General features: G+C 35.4%; 1 protein-coding gene across 1 annotated transcript; it reads left to right on the top strand.

Moving 5' to 3' along the window:
- The first annotated feature begins 392 nt into the window (after positions 1-392).
- Positions 393-15,587, top strand: CCDC181 (coiled-coil domain containing 181). Its single transcript, XM_052654168.1, has 5 exons — positions 393-509; positions 3,301-4,242; positions 8,500-8,646; positions 13,848-14,002; positions 15,425-15,587. The coding sequence occupies exons 1-5, from the start codon at positions 393-395 to the stop codon at positions 15,585-15,587; spliced, it is 1,524 nt and encodes a 507-aa protein (XP_052510128.1).
- Positions 15,588-16,395: the final 808 nt, after the last annotated feature.

Below are 16,395 nucleotides of genomic sequence, written 5' to 3'. Positions count from 1 at the left end.
TGAGTGAGACTAAAAAGCTGATGATTCATCAGCTCAGACCTGGACAAGGAGTTTTAATGATTGGCAGGGGATGTGGAAAATCCTTCTCTGATAGTCAGATAGTCTCCTTATATCCGCCTTTTAAAATCTCCTTGTATATTAGGCTAACAGGAATTGGGGGGAGATGCCATGGTTATTAGGAGTGGTATACCTGGAAAATGTCTGGCCTTTGTAAGTCTCTCTTTTAGGATATACTGATATGTTTATTCTGAACATCCCATAATTTGTGTTTCTATGTGTTAATTATCTTACCTTTAGCATTAATCTTCATACTCCATACTGCCCCTAAAGTGGGGATGACGTAATACCTTATCTCTTTTTATCTTACAGCATTATTCTTTAACAAACAGAAAATGAATGAAAATAAAGATACTGATTTAAAAGACAGTGGAGAATATGAAGATGACTTTGAAAAGGACCTGGAGTGGTTGATTAATGAAAAAGAAAAAAGCAGTGCCAGCATAATGGAGGTACATATAAATTGCCAGCAGCATTCGTAGTAATCATATTAACAAAGTGTTTTGTAGTTCTTGAGGAGTTTTCACATGTATTATCTCGTTTAAACCTCACACAATTCCTTTGATATACATAGAATGAGTAGCATTATTCCTATTTTAGACATGAAAAAATTGAAGCATATAGAGTTTAAATGTTGTGTCATAAAGCATAGGGTTAATTAGTGAGAGAACAGTGATTAAATTAGCACTTAAAGCTAAAATTATAATTAAAAATAAAATTATAATTTATATAATTCAATAATAACAATTTATTGCATCAGAAGTAAAAAGCAAATACAACTAATTTCTACTTTATGTGAACTTGGGTAAAATCGGGATTTACTTTCAATATACATGAAAAATAAAGCAAATCCTCAAAAACATGGTCTTTCAGCTAATATTTGAAACGTTAAGAGTGAATTTTAGGGGAATGAATATACAGAAAAAAAATAAAGGGTCAAAGACTGAGACACAGGAATATATGTAGAAAAAAGTGGATCCATTAATCATGATTCTGTACTATTTATCAGACATGTAGTAGGGCTATCTAGGAAAATGAACTAGTTCCTGAATTATAGAAAGTTCTGTCTCTTTTTACTTATATACAGTGTGTATGTATATCTATATATGAGTGATATATATGCATATGTATTGACACTGAAAATGAAAGAAAGTGAAAGTGTTACTCGCTCAGTTGTTTCTGCAGCCTGCCAGGCTCCTCTGTACATGGACTTCTTCAGGCAAGGATACTGGAGTGGGTAGCCATTCCCTTCTCCAGGGGATCGTCTTTACCATTTGAGCCATCAGAGAAGCTCCTATTGACACTAATTATATATAATTTTATTAAAATATATAACTATTATACATAATGTAATTCGTGTCAATAAATAGGGAAGTAATGAAGAAAAGGACCAAGACTGGGATAAGATAGGTGACTTGAGAGGGATGTTGATCAAAGTATTTACAGCAGAAGCCAGTTTTAAGAGGGTTAAGGAAAAGACTACAAGGAAGTGAAGGCTGCAGGGTTTTTTTTTATCACAACTCTTTCTTGGTTCTATCTTGCTTTCTTATGCAATGGAGAAGACAGATGAGATAGATAACATTTGGAAAAGGCAACAGAGTCAAAAGTGAAGACTTTTCTAAGATGGCTTTTACATGGCAGTTTTATGCATCTTTAACAGAAAAATAGTCAGAATGAGTAGAGGAAGAGATGAAAGAAAAGTGAAAGTGAAAGTCGCTCAGTCATATCCTCTTCTTTGCGACTCCATGAACTGTAGCCCGCCAGGCTCCTCTGACCCTGGAATTCTCCAGGCCAGAATATTGGAGTGGGTAGCCATTCCCTTCTCCAAGGGATCTTCCCAGCCCAGGATCCAACCCAGGTCTGTCACATTGCAGGCGATTCTTTACCATCTGAGCCACCAAGGAAGCCCAGAGGAAGAGATACCAGAGCAATAATGCTGAACCAAGGTCTCATAACTAGAAGGGTATGAGATCCACAGCACAAGGTTAAAGAATTAGAGAAATTATAATGATAATTCATTGCCTTATTGCTTATTCATTCATTGTAAAGCAGTGATCACTTGGCCATGTGTCAGAGGCTGTTCTAGGTGCTGTGGATACAGCAGTGGTTAAATCACAGTGCTCTAATGAATCTTGTTCATTCCAGTGGATTATTAAAATCACTTTTTCCTTTGAGGCTGGTAGGAAAAAATGGATGACAGAGAAACAGGGGTGAGGGTTAGGGGAAGATTTTATTGTAGTGGGTTTTAAAAAGAAGTAAAAGCTAAAGGAGAATTTGAAAACAGATACTGTAGAAATGAACCAGAGAATAAAATAAGGCTAAAAAGAACAATTACAATGCAGAGATCTTAGTTTAATTTTAGTTACTTGGTAGTCATTTTAGGGGGCCACGTTGATTTGCTTATTGGACATACAGCAGTGTTGTCCAGGTTAGGAAGAAGAGGCTGTTAGAATTGGTGACTAAGCTAGTAAAAGAGGAAGGGAATTTTAAGGGGTTGACGACAGCAGGACATAATAGCCATTACTTAGTAGATGTGGAGCAGGGTTTTGTGAAAATACTGGTTCATGGTTCACATGGGATTAAATTTTTTTAAAAAAAGTAAGACCAAGTTATATAATGGTGTTTAACATAGATTACTGGAGCCTCTGAATATAATTGAGGAGGGAAAATCTGATCCAGAGGTAAAAATTGACTTGGAATTTGGGTATAGATCATGCAGAAAATAGCAGCAGTAATAATTTGAAAAGATCATAGGAAACTCAGAATGATAAGGACTTGACCAAAGGCAGTGACCTTGTAATGGTCCTGGGGAGAAAGATATTTTTTTGAAAAAGCACAAATATTACAAGGATTACAAATATTACAAATTGTACAATATACAATATTAAAAGTATATTCTTCTGAAAATGTAAAAGGAACATTTTATAGAGGGAGGGATATTAATATTGTACTGTTTGTAGTTACACTTTCATACATTGGCATGGAAGCTTTAAAAAAAGTAATCACTGTAGTACTTAGCAACATCAAATTCAGATTTAAATTTTTCCCCAATTTTTTTGCTTTTTCCCTTGGGGAAGTAAAATATGAATTAGAAAACTATGGGTGAAATATGAGCAGGAAGCATGTAACTTTTCCCATTCATAAAATAAATTACGAGCATGAACATCCATTTTGGATTGTCTACATATGAATGGACAGAGTCTCAATTTTTACTGAAAATGAATCTCATCTCTCTTTTTCTAGATGGCTTGTGGGAATGAAGAGAATATTAACCAAGACTTAAAAGTGAATGAAACAGAAATAGAACACACCAAGCAACTTTCTGATCCTGATAAATCTTTGAAGGATGAGGTTTCACCAAGAAGAAATGACTTTATTTCTGTACCAAGTATTCAACCTTTGGACCCCATATCAGATTCAGATAGTGAAAACTCTTTGCAAGAATCCAAACTAGAAAGCCATCAAGACCTGGAGGAGGAAGAGGATGAGGAAGTCAGGAGATATATTATGGAGAAAATTATACAAGCCAACAGACTTCTACAAAATCAAGAACCAGTGAATGATAAAAGGGAACGCAAACTTAAATTCAAGGACAAATTAGTTGATTTAGAAGTTCCTCCTCTGGAAGACAGTGATACTTACAAAAATTATGAAAGTAATGTGTCTGGAAAACTGTCACAGTTATGTATTTCCAATGAATTTGGACAAGAAAATGTGATCCTGTCACTTACTGATGGAAATTGTGAAGAAAACAAGGATAGGAAAATCCTAATGGAGAGAGATGGAAAGTTTGAACTTGTGAATTTACAGGACATTAAGAGTCAGGGGGTTTTGCCCCCCATTAATAATGCTAATAGTACAGAAGGTGAACCTCAGCAGTTTTTACCCAGATCTCCCAATTTGTCTGTCAGTGGAGTCAAGAGAGAAGAGCCAGTAGCCAAAGTATATGTTCTTGCTACCTCATCAACAGAAGAGCCACTGACTTACATCCCTCAGCCACCACCCAACCCGAAGATTTACCCAAGCTCTGCTGTCAACTCAGATCGAAGTAAAGGGAACGGAAAATCTAACCGTAGGACCCAGTCCGCAGATGTGTCTCTAGCGACCTCAACATTCTGTCTCTCCCCTCGACAGAAAGAACTGAAAAAACGACTAGAACAGAAGAGAGAGAAGCTGAAGAAAGAGGTGAGAGCACAAGTGGGCATTATATTGAAAGTAGAATATGTTTCTGTGTTTTATAAATCCAGTAAGAATTGACATGGTTCTTTAAATGATTGGAAACATGCACTTGCTTGTTTTTTTCCTGTTGTTAAATTAAGTGGTTAAGTGTTAACAATCTGTATTTAGGGAACAAGCACCCTGATTACCCTGGTCATTTCTTGTGAAGATCACAAAAGCATAGTAATGAATGACTTGTGTTAGAGCTAGAGGAGATCTCAGCGATGGTTTCATCTGATCCTTTCCTTTCAAAGGTGAGGCTCAGAGAAGTTAAGTGACTCCTGAAAATAATCTTGATATGCTGTGCTATGTATGCTTCATCGCTCAGTTGTATCTGACTCTTTGCAACCCTTTGGGCTGTAGCCCGCCAGGCTCCTCTGTCCATGGGGATTCTCCAGACAAGAATACTGGAGTGGGTTGCCATGCCCTCCTCCAGGGCATCTTCCCAACCTAGGAATCGAACCCAGGTCTCCCACATTGCAGGTGGATTCTTTACCATCGGAGCCACCAGGGAAGCCCATGAATACTGGAGTGGATAGCCTATCCCTTCTCCAGGGGATCTTCCCAACCCCCAAACCAGGGTCTCCTGCATTGCAGGTAGAATCTTTACCAGCTGAGCTATCAGGAAGGCCCAATTTTGATATGAGATAGGTGAAAATCAGATGTCAGCTGAAAAAAATGAAGGCATAAATTTGTTGGGGTTTAGAAGGCAACAAAGGAATTAGATTATAATTCTCTGGTGTGTGTGTGTATGGATGTGTGTATATTTCATATATCTTCCAGGACTACTGGATGGAAGAAAGTTTCACATATTGAGGTACAGGGAATTCTGGCTTATGCCTGATTTGTCTTGAACATTATGCACTACCTGGGAAGCCTTTTATGCTGACTAGAACAGCCTATCTATTTGAACAGCCTGTCAAACATACTTTGTACCTCTGCTTTCACCATTGGGGAAAAAAAAGAGAGAATATTTACCAGATTGTTTAGAATGCCTCCTTGAAGAGAGGATAAATGCTCCCCGCCTTCCCATGACACTCATGCTAGTTCTCCTTTGAAGATGAGCTTCCTTTCCCAGACACCAAGGCCATACTGCCTTACTGTGTACATGTTCACCTGTCTCTTCTGAAACCTTGAAGGAATGTACCCCCGTCATAGTTGATATTTCATGTTCTTTGTTCTGACAAGATAAAAAACTGTGGTTCAGGCATCCAGAATGGAGCTGGGTGGCCATTGTGGATATGGTTTCAGATGTGTTCCTGTATCACTGAGAACCTGAATTTTCTGAACTGTGTCAAACTCAAGTATATCACCAGACCTCTTCAGAATACCATCTGCCAGCTTCAACTTTATGGTCTCAAGGTCTCCCCTTGTAGTTTTTTAACCATTTCAGATACCAGCCAATCCTTGCTTAAGAAGCACCCTTATTGCTTGCTAGCTTCAAGCCTAATTCCTGACAAACAACTTCTGTGATTTGCATTTTTTGCCTACATATATGCCTCCCCTATTTTGTAATGCTGTGGAACACAATCCAGATGCTTCTTCAATTTGTGTCTCCTCGGCAATAGTCCTCAGTGTGGCTGGAATAAAACTCCTCTGTTCCTCTTAGAGATTGTTATCAACACTACATTTTATTGATTTCAGGGATTCTCATTTTAATTAAGAATAGAGCCTAATAACCTAACTGAAATGTCTCCAGGATGCCCTACCGAATCCAAAATTATTGTTATTTTGAGGGGGGGGTTGCTCCTAAAGAGAATAAAAGTGTTTTATAATTGAAAATTCTAAGTACTAAAACTGGGGAATTTTCTCTGAACTACATAAATCAGTGCCCTGATTCTCTGTTTTACTGAATACCAGATAGCATTAAGCTGAACCACATAAAATGTCTAACTGTAAATACCTAACGGTGAAAGAATCACAGTTAATAGAACATAAGAAGAAACCTTAAAAGATTATTTCATAGGTGAAAAACTTGTCCAGATAATTTAAATAACTTTACCAAAGTCCTGTGACTTGTTTGTAGCAAAGTCGAAATCCCAGTTTTCCTGTCATGTTGAGAAGTTGATAAGTGGTCTGTTTTCCACTTATGCAGGAAATGATCAATGGAAATTTCTGGCATTTAAATCAGGAACTCAAATTAGCAGAAAAAGATTAAGAAATGAAGTTACTAAGAACATGTAACCTATAGCACACTTTTAGGCAGGAAATATGAAAGGGTGCATATTTAGTAAAATTTAGCTTAGTTGGCTACTGAAATCTGAGCTCTGTCAGACTCAGCTTCCTTGGTTCAGGTATATAATAGGTATGTAAAAGGATCTGTTAACTCAGAACTGTGTGATAATATAAAAGAATTTGTTGAGAATAACTGAACTACTTGTTTGCTGCATACACACACATGTTTACATGTGTGCTTCTGTATATATTTCTGTAGAAGTTATATAGAAGGTTTTATATAATGTCAGTGTCTTTTTCACTAATGAATTAATGGTAATCTTTAACAGGTATGACTAATGGATAGTTCGTTTTTCTTTTGATCCTCTTTTTTGGGTGTCACACTGTTTTGGGATATACTTTTCTCATGTCGGGATCCTCATAACTAAGTTTCACTTTGGTTATGTACTAGCTCAGAGCACGGTCTTTAAGTGCTAAGACTTTAAAATATTTTCAGCTGGTTTCAGGAGAAGGCTTTCCTTTTTGATGCCCTGCAAAATATTTCCTAGGGGCAAATAGGGCTGCTCTACTCCATCTCTCTACACTAAGTGCATCATCTCACTGTTCTCTTTGGCAACTGCAGTGTCTGTGCTTTGGCTAATATCATCTGTTTAATCCAGATGTCCTGTCTGGAAAAATAATTGTCCTACAATTATTCATGCAAGGCATCCCAAATCCTTTGGTAAAAGGGAGCTAAAATAAATATAAAATATAATAGTTAGTAAATTCACATATTATGTAAGCTCCATTATAAGGGCTTAGAAAATGGTAACAAGTTTTTAAAAAGACATTTTATGCTATTAATTGTATAGAATTTTTCCTTCTACATTTTGTTCGATCAAAAAGGGCTTGCTATACTGTCAAAACATGTGGAAAGAACTCTGAATTCATTATTTGAAAACAGTTTAAGCATGGATTCTATCATTCAATTTATTTCCATGCTAAAATTTTAGTATTGAAAGAGACTTATGAGCTTGTTAATACAACTTCATTTTATAGATGAGAATACTGAGTTAAATGGTTTGCCCAAATTAACATAGTATGATGGCAGTATGATTGTTACTCAGATCTCTTAACTTCTACCATGGTGATATTTCCACTAAGACATGCTGCATTGTTCCCAGTTACTGTTTTATAGCTCTTCATAACTGGTTTAAGTAAATACCTCCTTTAAAGTTTAAGTAACTCTCTTATAACATCACTTTAATAATTCAGTTAAAAAAATTCATTTTGTTCTTATAGTTAACTGTTTAAATATTTTTCTGATAGCAAAAATGTTACTTTATCGATATACACTAGTTGAAAATATTTTAAACAGTATGATAAAAAATCTCCAACACATATGAAGGTACAGTTAACCCTTATATCTCCATTACCCAGATTCAAGAGTCATTGAGATTTTGGCTGATTTGCTTCATCTCTTCCTTTTTTGGCTGAAGTTTTTTTCAAAGCAAGTCCTAGGCATCCAATCATTGCTCACTTGTACACTTCAGAGATGATTGTATACTTCAAATAGAAAATGATTATAGCACTGGTTTCATAATCACGTCATGTGTCACAATTAACAAATTTAACAATCATCTAAAAATGTTTAAGGCATTTACAGTGCTTCTGTAGACACCATATTCATGCTTGTAGAGTGAGGGAGAGTGTGTGTGTGTATGTGTGTGTTTTGGGGGCAGTCTTTTGCATAGCTGTGGTTTTTGAGGAGTTAAATACAAAAAATAAACTAGGAAGCTAAGGAGAGATCCAAGAAATTCTTGAACAGCATGTTGCATAGTGTAGATTTATGTAATTATAGACTTTACCTCTACAGTTAATCTGAAGTCCTCCTTTTTTTCCCTAAGAAAATTGGAGGCCCTGTTTTCTTTAGGGAGGCCCAATTTACAGATGGAAATTTTTAGAGGCTGGGAATTCTAATGTCAGACATCAAAATATATCTCTCTACTTTGATAACATATATAATTTTATTAATTTTTCATTAGTGTGTTTGGATATTCTTTCCCCCAGGAAGATGAAAAGAAAATAGAAGAAGAAAAAGAAAAGAAAAAAGAGAATGACATGGTATTTAAAGCATGGTTGCAAAAGAAGAGAGAGCAGGTCCAAGAAATGAGGAGAATCCAGCGAGCAAAGCAGATTGAAGACATGAACAGTAGAGTAAGCAATCCTTCTTCATGAAAAATAAGTTCATACATATATGAAAGCTGGATTTATTTACAGAAGGGAGTCTGACTATCAGACTAAAAGCCTAAAGAGAAAAAATGGTCCAGGAACTACCCTTGCAAAAGATGCAACATGAAGATGACTTTATTACATAATTAAATTCTAAGAAGCCTTGTAAAAATCAAATGATTCTTATTTTATTCAAACAGTTAAAGCACAGAAAAAAGGAAAGCTACCAATTCATTTTTTTCAAGATACATAACTTTGATATTTAAATAGGACAATGCACACAAAATCTCTACAGATGGGTCTCACTTAAGAATAGATGTATAGGAATCTTATGTGAAAACTAACAAAGCCATCATATGTAATTTTTTAAAAAATTTGAAATATACAAAAAACCCATGAGAAAGTAAAAAAATCATCTATATCCCTACTATTTAAAAAATGTATATAAACTGAAAATTGAAAATTCAATCCTAACTCCTTCCAGGCTCATCTCCTAGTGGCAACTGCTTTTAACAGTGTGCTGTAAATCCTTCTAGCTTTTATTTTTATTTACATGTTTATCTGCTAAAAATGTATTATGTGGTTGGATTTTTTTCACTCATTCATCAAGGGCATATTTCTAGATCATTGCATTTAGATCTCTTTTCAAATAGCTCCATGATATTCTACTTTCAAACGTAACAATTTATTAAACCATTCCTCATTTGTAGATATTTAGATTGATTCTAATATTGCTCTATTAATTAACAGGGCTGTTGTGAACATGTAAATTCTATAGGAGAACATCAATATTCTGTAAGAGGGTTTCTTGGAAATTTATGGCTTATTGGATATCCAGAATAAAAGTTGTGGTTAAATATGCAAAGTTAGCCCCCTAAAAGGTTGTATCAATTTATAGTCCCTCCAGCAGTATGTATGGAGAAGGCAATGGCACCCCACTCCAGTACTCTTGCCTGGAAAATCCCATGGACGGAGGAGCCTGATAGGCTGCAGTCCATGGGGTCGCTAAGAGTCGGACACGACTGAGCGACTTCACTTTGACTTTTCACGTTCATGCATTGGAGAAGGAAATGGCAACCCACTCCAGTGTTCTTGCCTGGAGAATCCCAGGGATGGGGGAGCCTGGTGGGCTGCTGTCTATGGGGTCACACAGAGTCGGACACGACTGAAGCGACTTAGCAGCAGCCAGCAGTATGTAAGAGTGAATGTTTAATATATCGTGTCTAACAACATTGTATGTAGTTTATTTTTTTATTTTTTTCAAATTATTAGTATATATGAATGTATATGAGCATGTGTTTTCTGTGAATTTCCTATTTGTAGTCTTTTCTTTTTTACCAGTTTTATTTTTCTTGTGCTTAGTTGCTCAGTCATGTCCGACTCTGCGACCTCGTGGACTATAGTCCATCAGGCTCCTCTGTCCATGGGGATTCTCCAGGAAAAAAAACTGGAGTGGGTTGCCATGCCTTCCTCCAGGGGATCTTCCCAACCCAGGGATGGAATCCAGGTCTCCCACATTGCAGGCGGATTCTTTACCAACTGAGCCACCAGGGAAGCCCAAGAATACTGGAGTGGATAGCCTATGCCTTCTCCAGGGGGTCTTCCTGACCCAGTATTTGAATCAGGGTCTCTTGCATTGCAGGCAGTACAGATTTTAATCCTTGTCTATTATGTCTGTAAATATGTTTTCCTTGACTAACAAAATGATGTACTTTTACATTATTTGTTATGCTATTTATAGAAATTTAGCTTTTATAATCTTGGGATGGACAATATCTTTTCAGGTAGTAAACCTGAAACCATGAACTAAAAGAGAAAATATTGAGAAATTTGACTGCAACTGTATAGTAAAATAATAGCATGCTATAACCAAGTATAGTTTATTTTAGGAAGGAAATTATGGACCAATAATAACAAATCTATTAATATATTTAGTACAAAATAGGTAAATAAAAAGAATTTGTCTATCTTGAAAGATATAGAAAAAGTATATACTCGTATTTACTAGCATTTATTTTTAATTTTTTCTAATAAAATGTGGATTACAGGATAAATACTATCTTAGGAAATACTATAGGTATACCCATTAAAGTCAGAGACAGGTAAGTCTCCCTTCTATAATAAATAATTTCATTCTGGGAGTTCTCTCCAGTATGTTAAGAGAAAAGGAAATGAGGTAATTTTTACGTGTAGCAATTCAGTTTTCCTAATTCCATTATTGAAGAGACTGTTCCTTCCTCATTGTTATTGTTGGTTTCTTTGTTGAAAATAATTGACAGTATATGCATGGGTTGTTTTCTGTGCTCTCTATTCTCTTCCATTGATCTATGTGTCTATTCTCATGCCAGTACTATTAATATACTATTTGATTGTTTCAGCTTTATAATATAGATTAAAATCAGGAAGTGAGATGCTTCCAGCTTTGTTGTTCTTTCTCAGGATTACATTGGAGGTTTGGCTCTTATGCAGATTTTAGGAGTTTTTTTCAATTTTGTGAAAAATTCCATTGGAACTTTTATGTAATGAATTTTAGATTGCATGGACAATTTTTAGATAGTATGGACATTTTAACAATATTAGTTTTTCTAGTCCATGGTCATGGAGTATCTTTCCATTCATTTGTATCTTCTCCAGTTTCTTTCATTAATGTCTTTATGCTTTCAGCATATAGTCTTTCACCTCCTTGGTTAAATTTATTCCTAGGTATCTATTTCATTCTTCTTTTCTGCTATTTTAAAAGGCCTTGTTAATTCTCTTTCAGATAGTTTGTTTTTAGTGTATTGAAACACAGTTGATTTTTATATATTGATTTTGTATCCTGCAGCTTTACTGAATGGTTTATTAGTTCTGTTTTTTTTTTTTTTTTCTGTGGGGAGGGGTAAAGTCTCTAGGGTTTCTGTATATAATAATAATACGTAATGTGCAAATAGAGCAATTTCACTTCTTTCTTTCTAATTCGAATGCCTTTTATTTCTTTTTCTTGTCTGATTGCTCCAGCTGGGACTTCAACTATGTGTTGAATAAAAGTATTGAGAATGGGGATTCTTATCTTGCCCCTGATAGTATGATGTTAGCTGTGGACTTGTGATATATAGTCTTTATTATATTGAGGTATATTCTCTCTATACCCAATTTTTGAGAGTTTTTATCATGAAAATATATATTTTGTCTAATGCTTTTTTTGCATCTATTTAGATCATCATATGATTTTTATCTTTCACTTCGTTAATGTGTGTAACACTGATTTGTAGATTTGAACCATCCTAGCATCTCTGTAAAATCCCACTTGATCATTGATGTATGATCTTTTTTAATATACTGCTGAATTAGCTTTTCTGATAGTTTGTTGAGTATTTTTACATTTAAAGAATTCATCAAGTATGTCAGCCTCTAATTTTGTTTTCTTGTGTTGTCTTTGTCTGGCTTTCGAATGATAGTAATCAGGCCTCTTAAAATGGATTGGAAGTGTCCTCTCCTCTTCTGTTTATTGGAAGAGTTTGAGAATGATCAGTATTAATTCTTTTTTAGATTTTCTAGAAGCCGTCTGGTCTTGGACTTTTGTTTTGGGGGAGATTTTTGATTATTTATTCAGTTTCATTACTAGTAATCAACCTGTTCACATTTTCTGTTCTTCCTGATTCAGCCTTGGTAAATATTATGTTTCTAGGAGTTTATTCCTTTCTCCTCACATCTCCCATTATTACTATCTTTCCTTACCATACTTTTCTTTTGAACCTGACGTAACAGTCAATCAATCCTATATTTCATCTTATCTTGAACAACACTGCCCAATACAGTTTTCTGTGATGATGGTAACACTGTATCTACACTGTCCAGTAAAGTGGCCACTGGCCATAATATGACTGTTAAGTACTTAAAATGTAGCTAATGTGACCGAGATACTGGATTTCTAATTTTATTTAAGTAGTTACTTGTGACTAGTGGCCATGTATCACATACAGTGCAGGTATAGAATGTATGAGAAAGGGAGCCTTATTTCCCCAGCCCCCCACCTTTGGTGCATAGTTGGACACGACTGAAGTGACCTAGCAGCAGCAGCAGCAGCAGTGGCTCTGTACAGGTAGATGCTGTATGTAGTAGATGCTCTGTGAATACCTGTTGAATGAATAGATGCACAGTGATATCCATCAATCTTGTCTGTCCCTGCATTCCTAACTCTTTTAATCTATAGTTGCAGATTGAACACTTTTTAGTAATCTCCAGATACTCCCAAACTTTCAGGTGTTCAGCAGTGGTCTTGTAGGTCCATAGGACCTCTTCACAAAGTTCTGCATTATACACCAAAGATTCTAGGTTATATAAATTAAATAAATTAGACTGGAGCATACTTGGCAGTGTGGGCTACAGATAAAGGAAAATGCAAGGTGTAGGAGCTATCACAGAACTCAGATGTGGCAAAAGTATTAAATGAATGCATCTTTTCCTTTTGTATTCTAGCCAGGCATCCATATAATGAATCATGCTTTTTCCAAGGCTGAAGAGCCCCAAAATCTTTCCCTTTGCTCTCTTTACTCTCCCAAATAAGAGCTCTTTCAGCTTTTGAAAACTCCTTGAGGATTGTATCCATCATAAAGTTTGAAGAACCATACAATAAGCTATTCCCACTAGCCCATTCTTATGACAAAATCCTCATGGCAATTATCCTTATGAAAAAATTCTTATGGTTGAAAATCCTTATTGCCATGTTCCATAGTAATAATTGCATTTTTGGAGATGGGCTTGGCAGATGCTCTTAAAAATGAAAGAAGAATTTAAAAGAAAGGTTGAATAACACAAATGTTGGGTCATTGATTTTGGATCAATTCCAGTGGAGCTTCCTTCAGTAATTGATACCAATACGTCACTCATACTGACTTTATATGCTTGTGTTAATGTGCAAAATTATTTTAATTGTCACAGGGCTCAGTTTTGAAAAGTTTGCCAATCACTGCATCTTGACATTCTCCATTTATTGATTACCTCAGTAAGACTTTTGGAAGAAGCAAGAGGGCAGTGAGTGTTGATTCAGAGGTCATATATTTGGTTTGGATGCTAAGAGTGCAAGTAATGAGACTGGTATTATTATGAACAATTGTGAATAGGACATGTATTCTTATAGGGTCCTATTGGCAGGGCCTTAAAAAATAGTTTTCATTTCTTTAAGCAAAACTTACTTTTGCGAACAGCAGGAAAACAGAGATCCACAGCAAGCTTTTCGATTATGGCTTAAAAAAAAGCATGAAGAACAACTGAAAGAAAGAAAGACAGAAGAACTGCGAAAGCAAGAGGAGTGCTTAGTCTTCCTTAAAGGAACAGAAGGCCGTGACAGGGCCTTTAAACAGTAAGTCAAAAGAAGGGTGTTTCCCCTCCTCCTCAGGGGCAACTTAGACAATTATATAGTCAATAGAACTTAAAAAAAATTAATCCCTTACATTATATACCTATACAGTTTTAAAGCCACAGTTTTAAAAATATGTGAGAAAATTCTTTAACTCCATGCTTTGTGTAATATCTATACCATTCTTTCAAGATATGTTTTAACACTAAAACTATTTCTTAATGGCACCAGTGTGATAACTTTTGATAGCCTCCCATTGATTGATTGATTTGTTCATTGCTTGGAGAAGTGGGCCCAAGATTGGTTACAGCTTCTCCTACTTAGTCCTCAGAAAACTGAATACAGAGTTGCACTTAACCAGTAAGTATTTTTTCTGTAAAGAGGAGGAAGATCTGTACAGACCAGATGAAAGGGGGATTTAGAAACCTATTTTGGTAATTGAAGGCAAACCCAGTCTCCTTTCAATTGCCTGGGTAAGAGTGTAATACATGGCTTATTCTGAGGAAACAGATCTGGCTTCATAATTTTGCCAGCAAGACTTGGGAAAGGGAGTGGAAATTTAGTCCATTGTTTGAAGTTCATTTCTTTCTTTTCTGCTGTCTTTCTCTTTCTTAGTTTATTTGCCTCTTTCTTTCTTTCCTTTCCCAGTTGACCCCTAAGGGACTGCAGTTAATTTGCTCAAACTACTATCCAATTCAAGACCATACAACATTGGATTAGAGGTTTCTTAAGTCCCTTTTATGCTAGTGCAGTCATTTAGTTGTTTGGATTTATTTCTGAAAACATATATACACACATGCACACACCACATATGCACTATCATACCAGAGATGTAATATATATAGTTATTTTTAATGTTATTTAACCTAAGCAAGCTTTATAGACTTAAATTTGTTAGAATGTGGCCTTTCCCTTCACCTTTTTTGATGTTTTTTCTTCTTAGGCTTATTTTTCCATTTTAAGGAAGAATAATTTTATTCACTGAAAAGCAAGAACTCTATGATTTCTCTACCAAGAATAGCAAGGCAGCATTTCTGCATGCTGCTAAATAAATTATATGGAACCAGTCAGACACTTAGTTGTTTAGAAAATCATATTTTAAAAAAGATTTAAAATTCATTTTACCTATGACCTATGTATGCCGCATGTAAAATAGTTTGTAAATCACTTTAAAAAGTTTTTTAGTTGGCAGTCTCATTATAAGACAAACTTCATTTCAAATATTTGATTGTAAATGTTACCATGCTTTCCTAGTGTGAGCCTTTGGTATAAGAATGAAATTTTTCAGTTAATACTAATTTGTGTTGTGACCAGAGCATTTCAATATAAAGAAGTCCAATTTCCTATAATTGTCTATAGTAATAACTTTATAGTGTGAAGATATATCCAGGCTGATACCAGATCTGATTATGTCTCTCTCTACAGATGGCTAAGAAGAAAACAGATAGAAAAAATAGCAGAGCAACAAGCTGTCAAAGAAAGAGCTAGACAGCTCCGACTAGAAGCAAAGCGGTCTAAACAGTTACAGTGCCACCTATATAATATGTCAGAAGCCAAATCTTTCCGTTTTACTGATCATTACAACTGAAGGTACTTATTAAATATTTCATTTGGAAGCTGCTGTCCTCAAAATTTTGGATATCATTTCTTATGGCCTGTGTGCTTTGGTTATACTCTAAATTATGGAAGTGCTACTTATCTTTTGATGGTGTTGATGGTGAATTTGTCTTATTTCCTTTAATAGTAGAGCAAAATAAATTTCTTATCTTGCAGCATTGTAATGTGTTATACCATCTTAGTCCATGCAAAAAATTGAACAAATGAACTCTACATTCCTTTACTTCTAAGTTATTTTAACATTTCTAGCTGAAACAAACACAAAAAAGGGACAGGTACCTATTCTGAGTTCCTATTATCATTTAAAAAAATTGCAGTAGAACATTTCATAAGGCAGGAGAAGTGACCTCTTAAACAAATCTGGATCAAGGCCTCATACACAGTCCTAATTATGTCAATTTTGAATAGCTGTAGCAAGCTAAGCAATAGGTTAGGCATACTTCCACATGTTCTTTAAAAAATCAAAAAGCATAACTATTTTGGGTATGTTATACAAAATCATACAGCTCTTATTGAGAGTTCATAATGTGCCTGGTATTGTTGTAAATGCTTTACATAAATAATTTGATCTTATAACAACCCTATTACTCATTCTTGTTTTGCAGATGAAGAAACTATAGAGGTGAGCAGTTTGCTCACAGATTCTGAGATTTGTATGGTTGCAGAATTCTTTCTTTTAGTTTTACTATAAAGCCTACATACCTTGGTAGACATTAGTAATTCCACGTGTGGGGAAACAGTATCTTTGATGTGTGTAAGAGCACTTGAGGAGTGGAGGA

Source organism: Budorcas taxicolor, chromosome 16, assembly GCF_023091745.1.
Source record: "Budorcas taxicolor isolate Tak-1 chromosome 16, Takin1.1, whole genome shotgun sequence".
Classification (NCBI taxonomy): domain Eukaryota; kingdom Metazoa; phylum Chordata; class Mammalia; order Artiodactyla; family Bovidae; genus Budorcas; species Budorcas taxicolor.
Note: the sequence above shows the minus strand (reverse complement) of the source record. Positions and strands in the feature narration are given on the sequence as shown.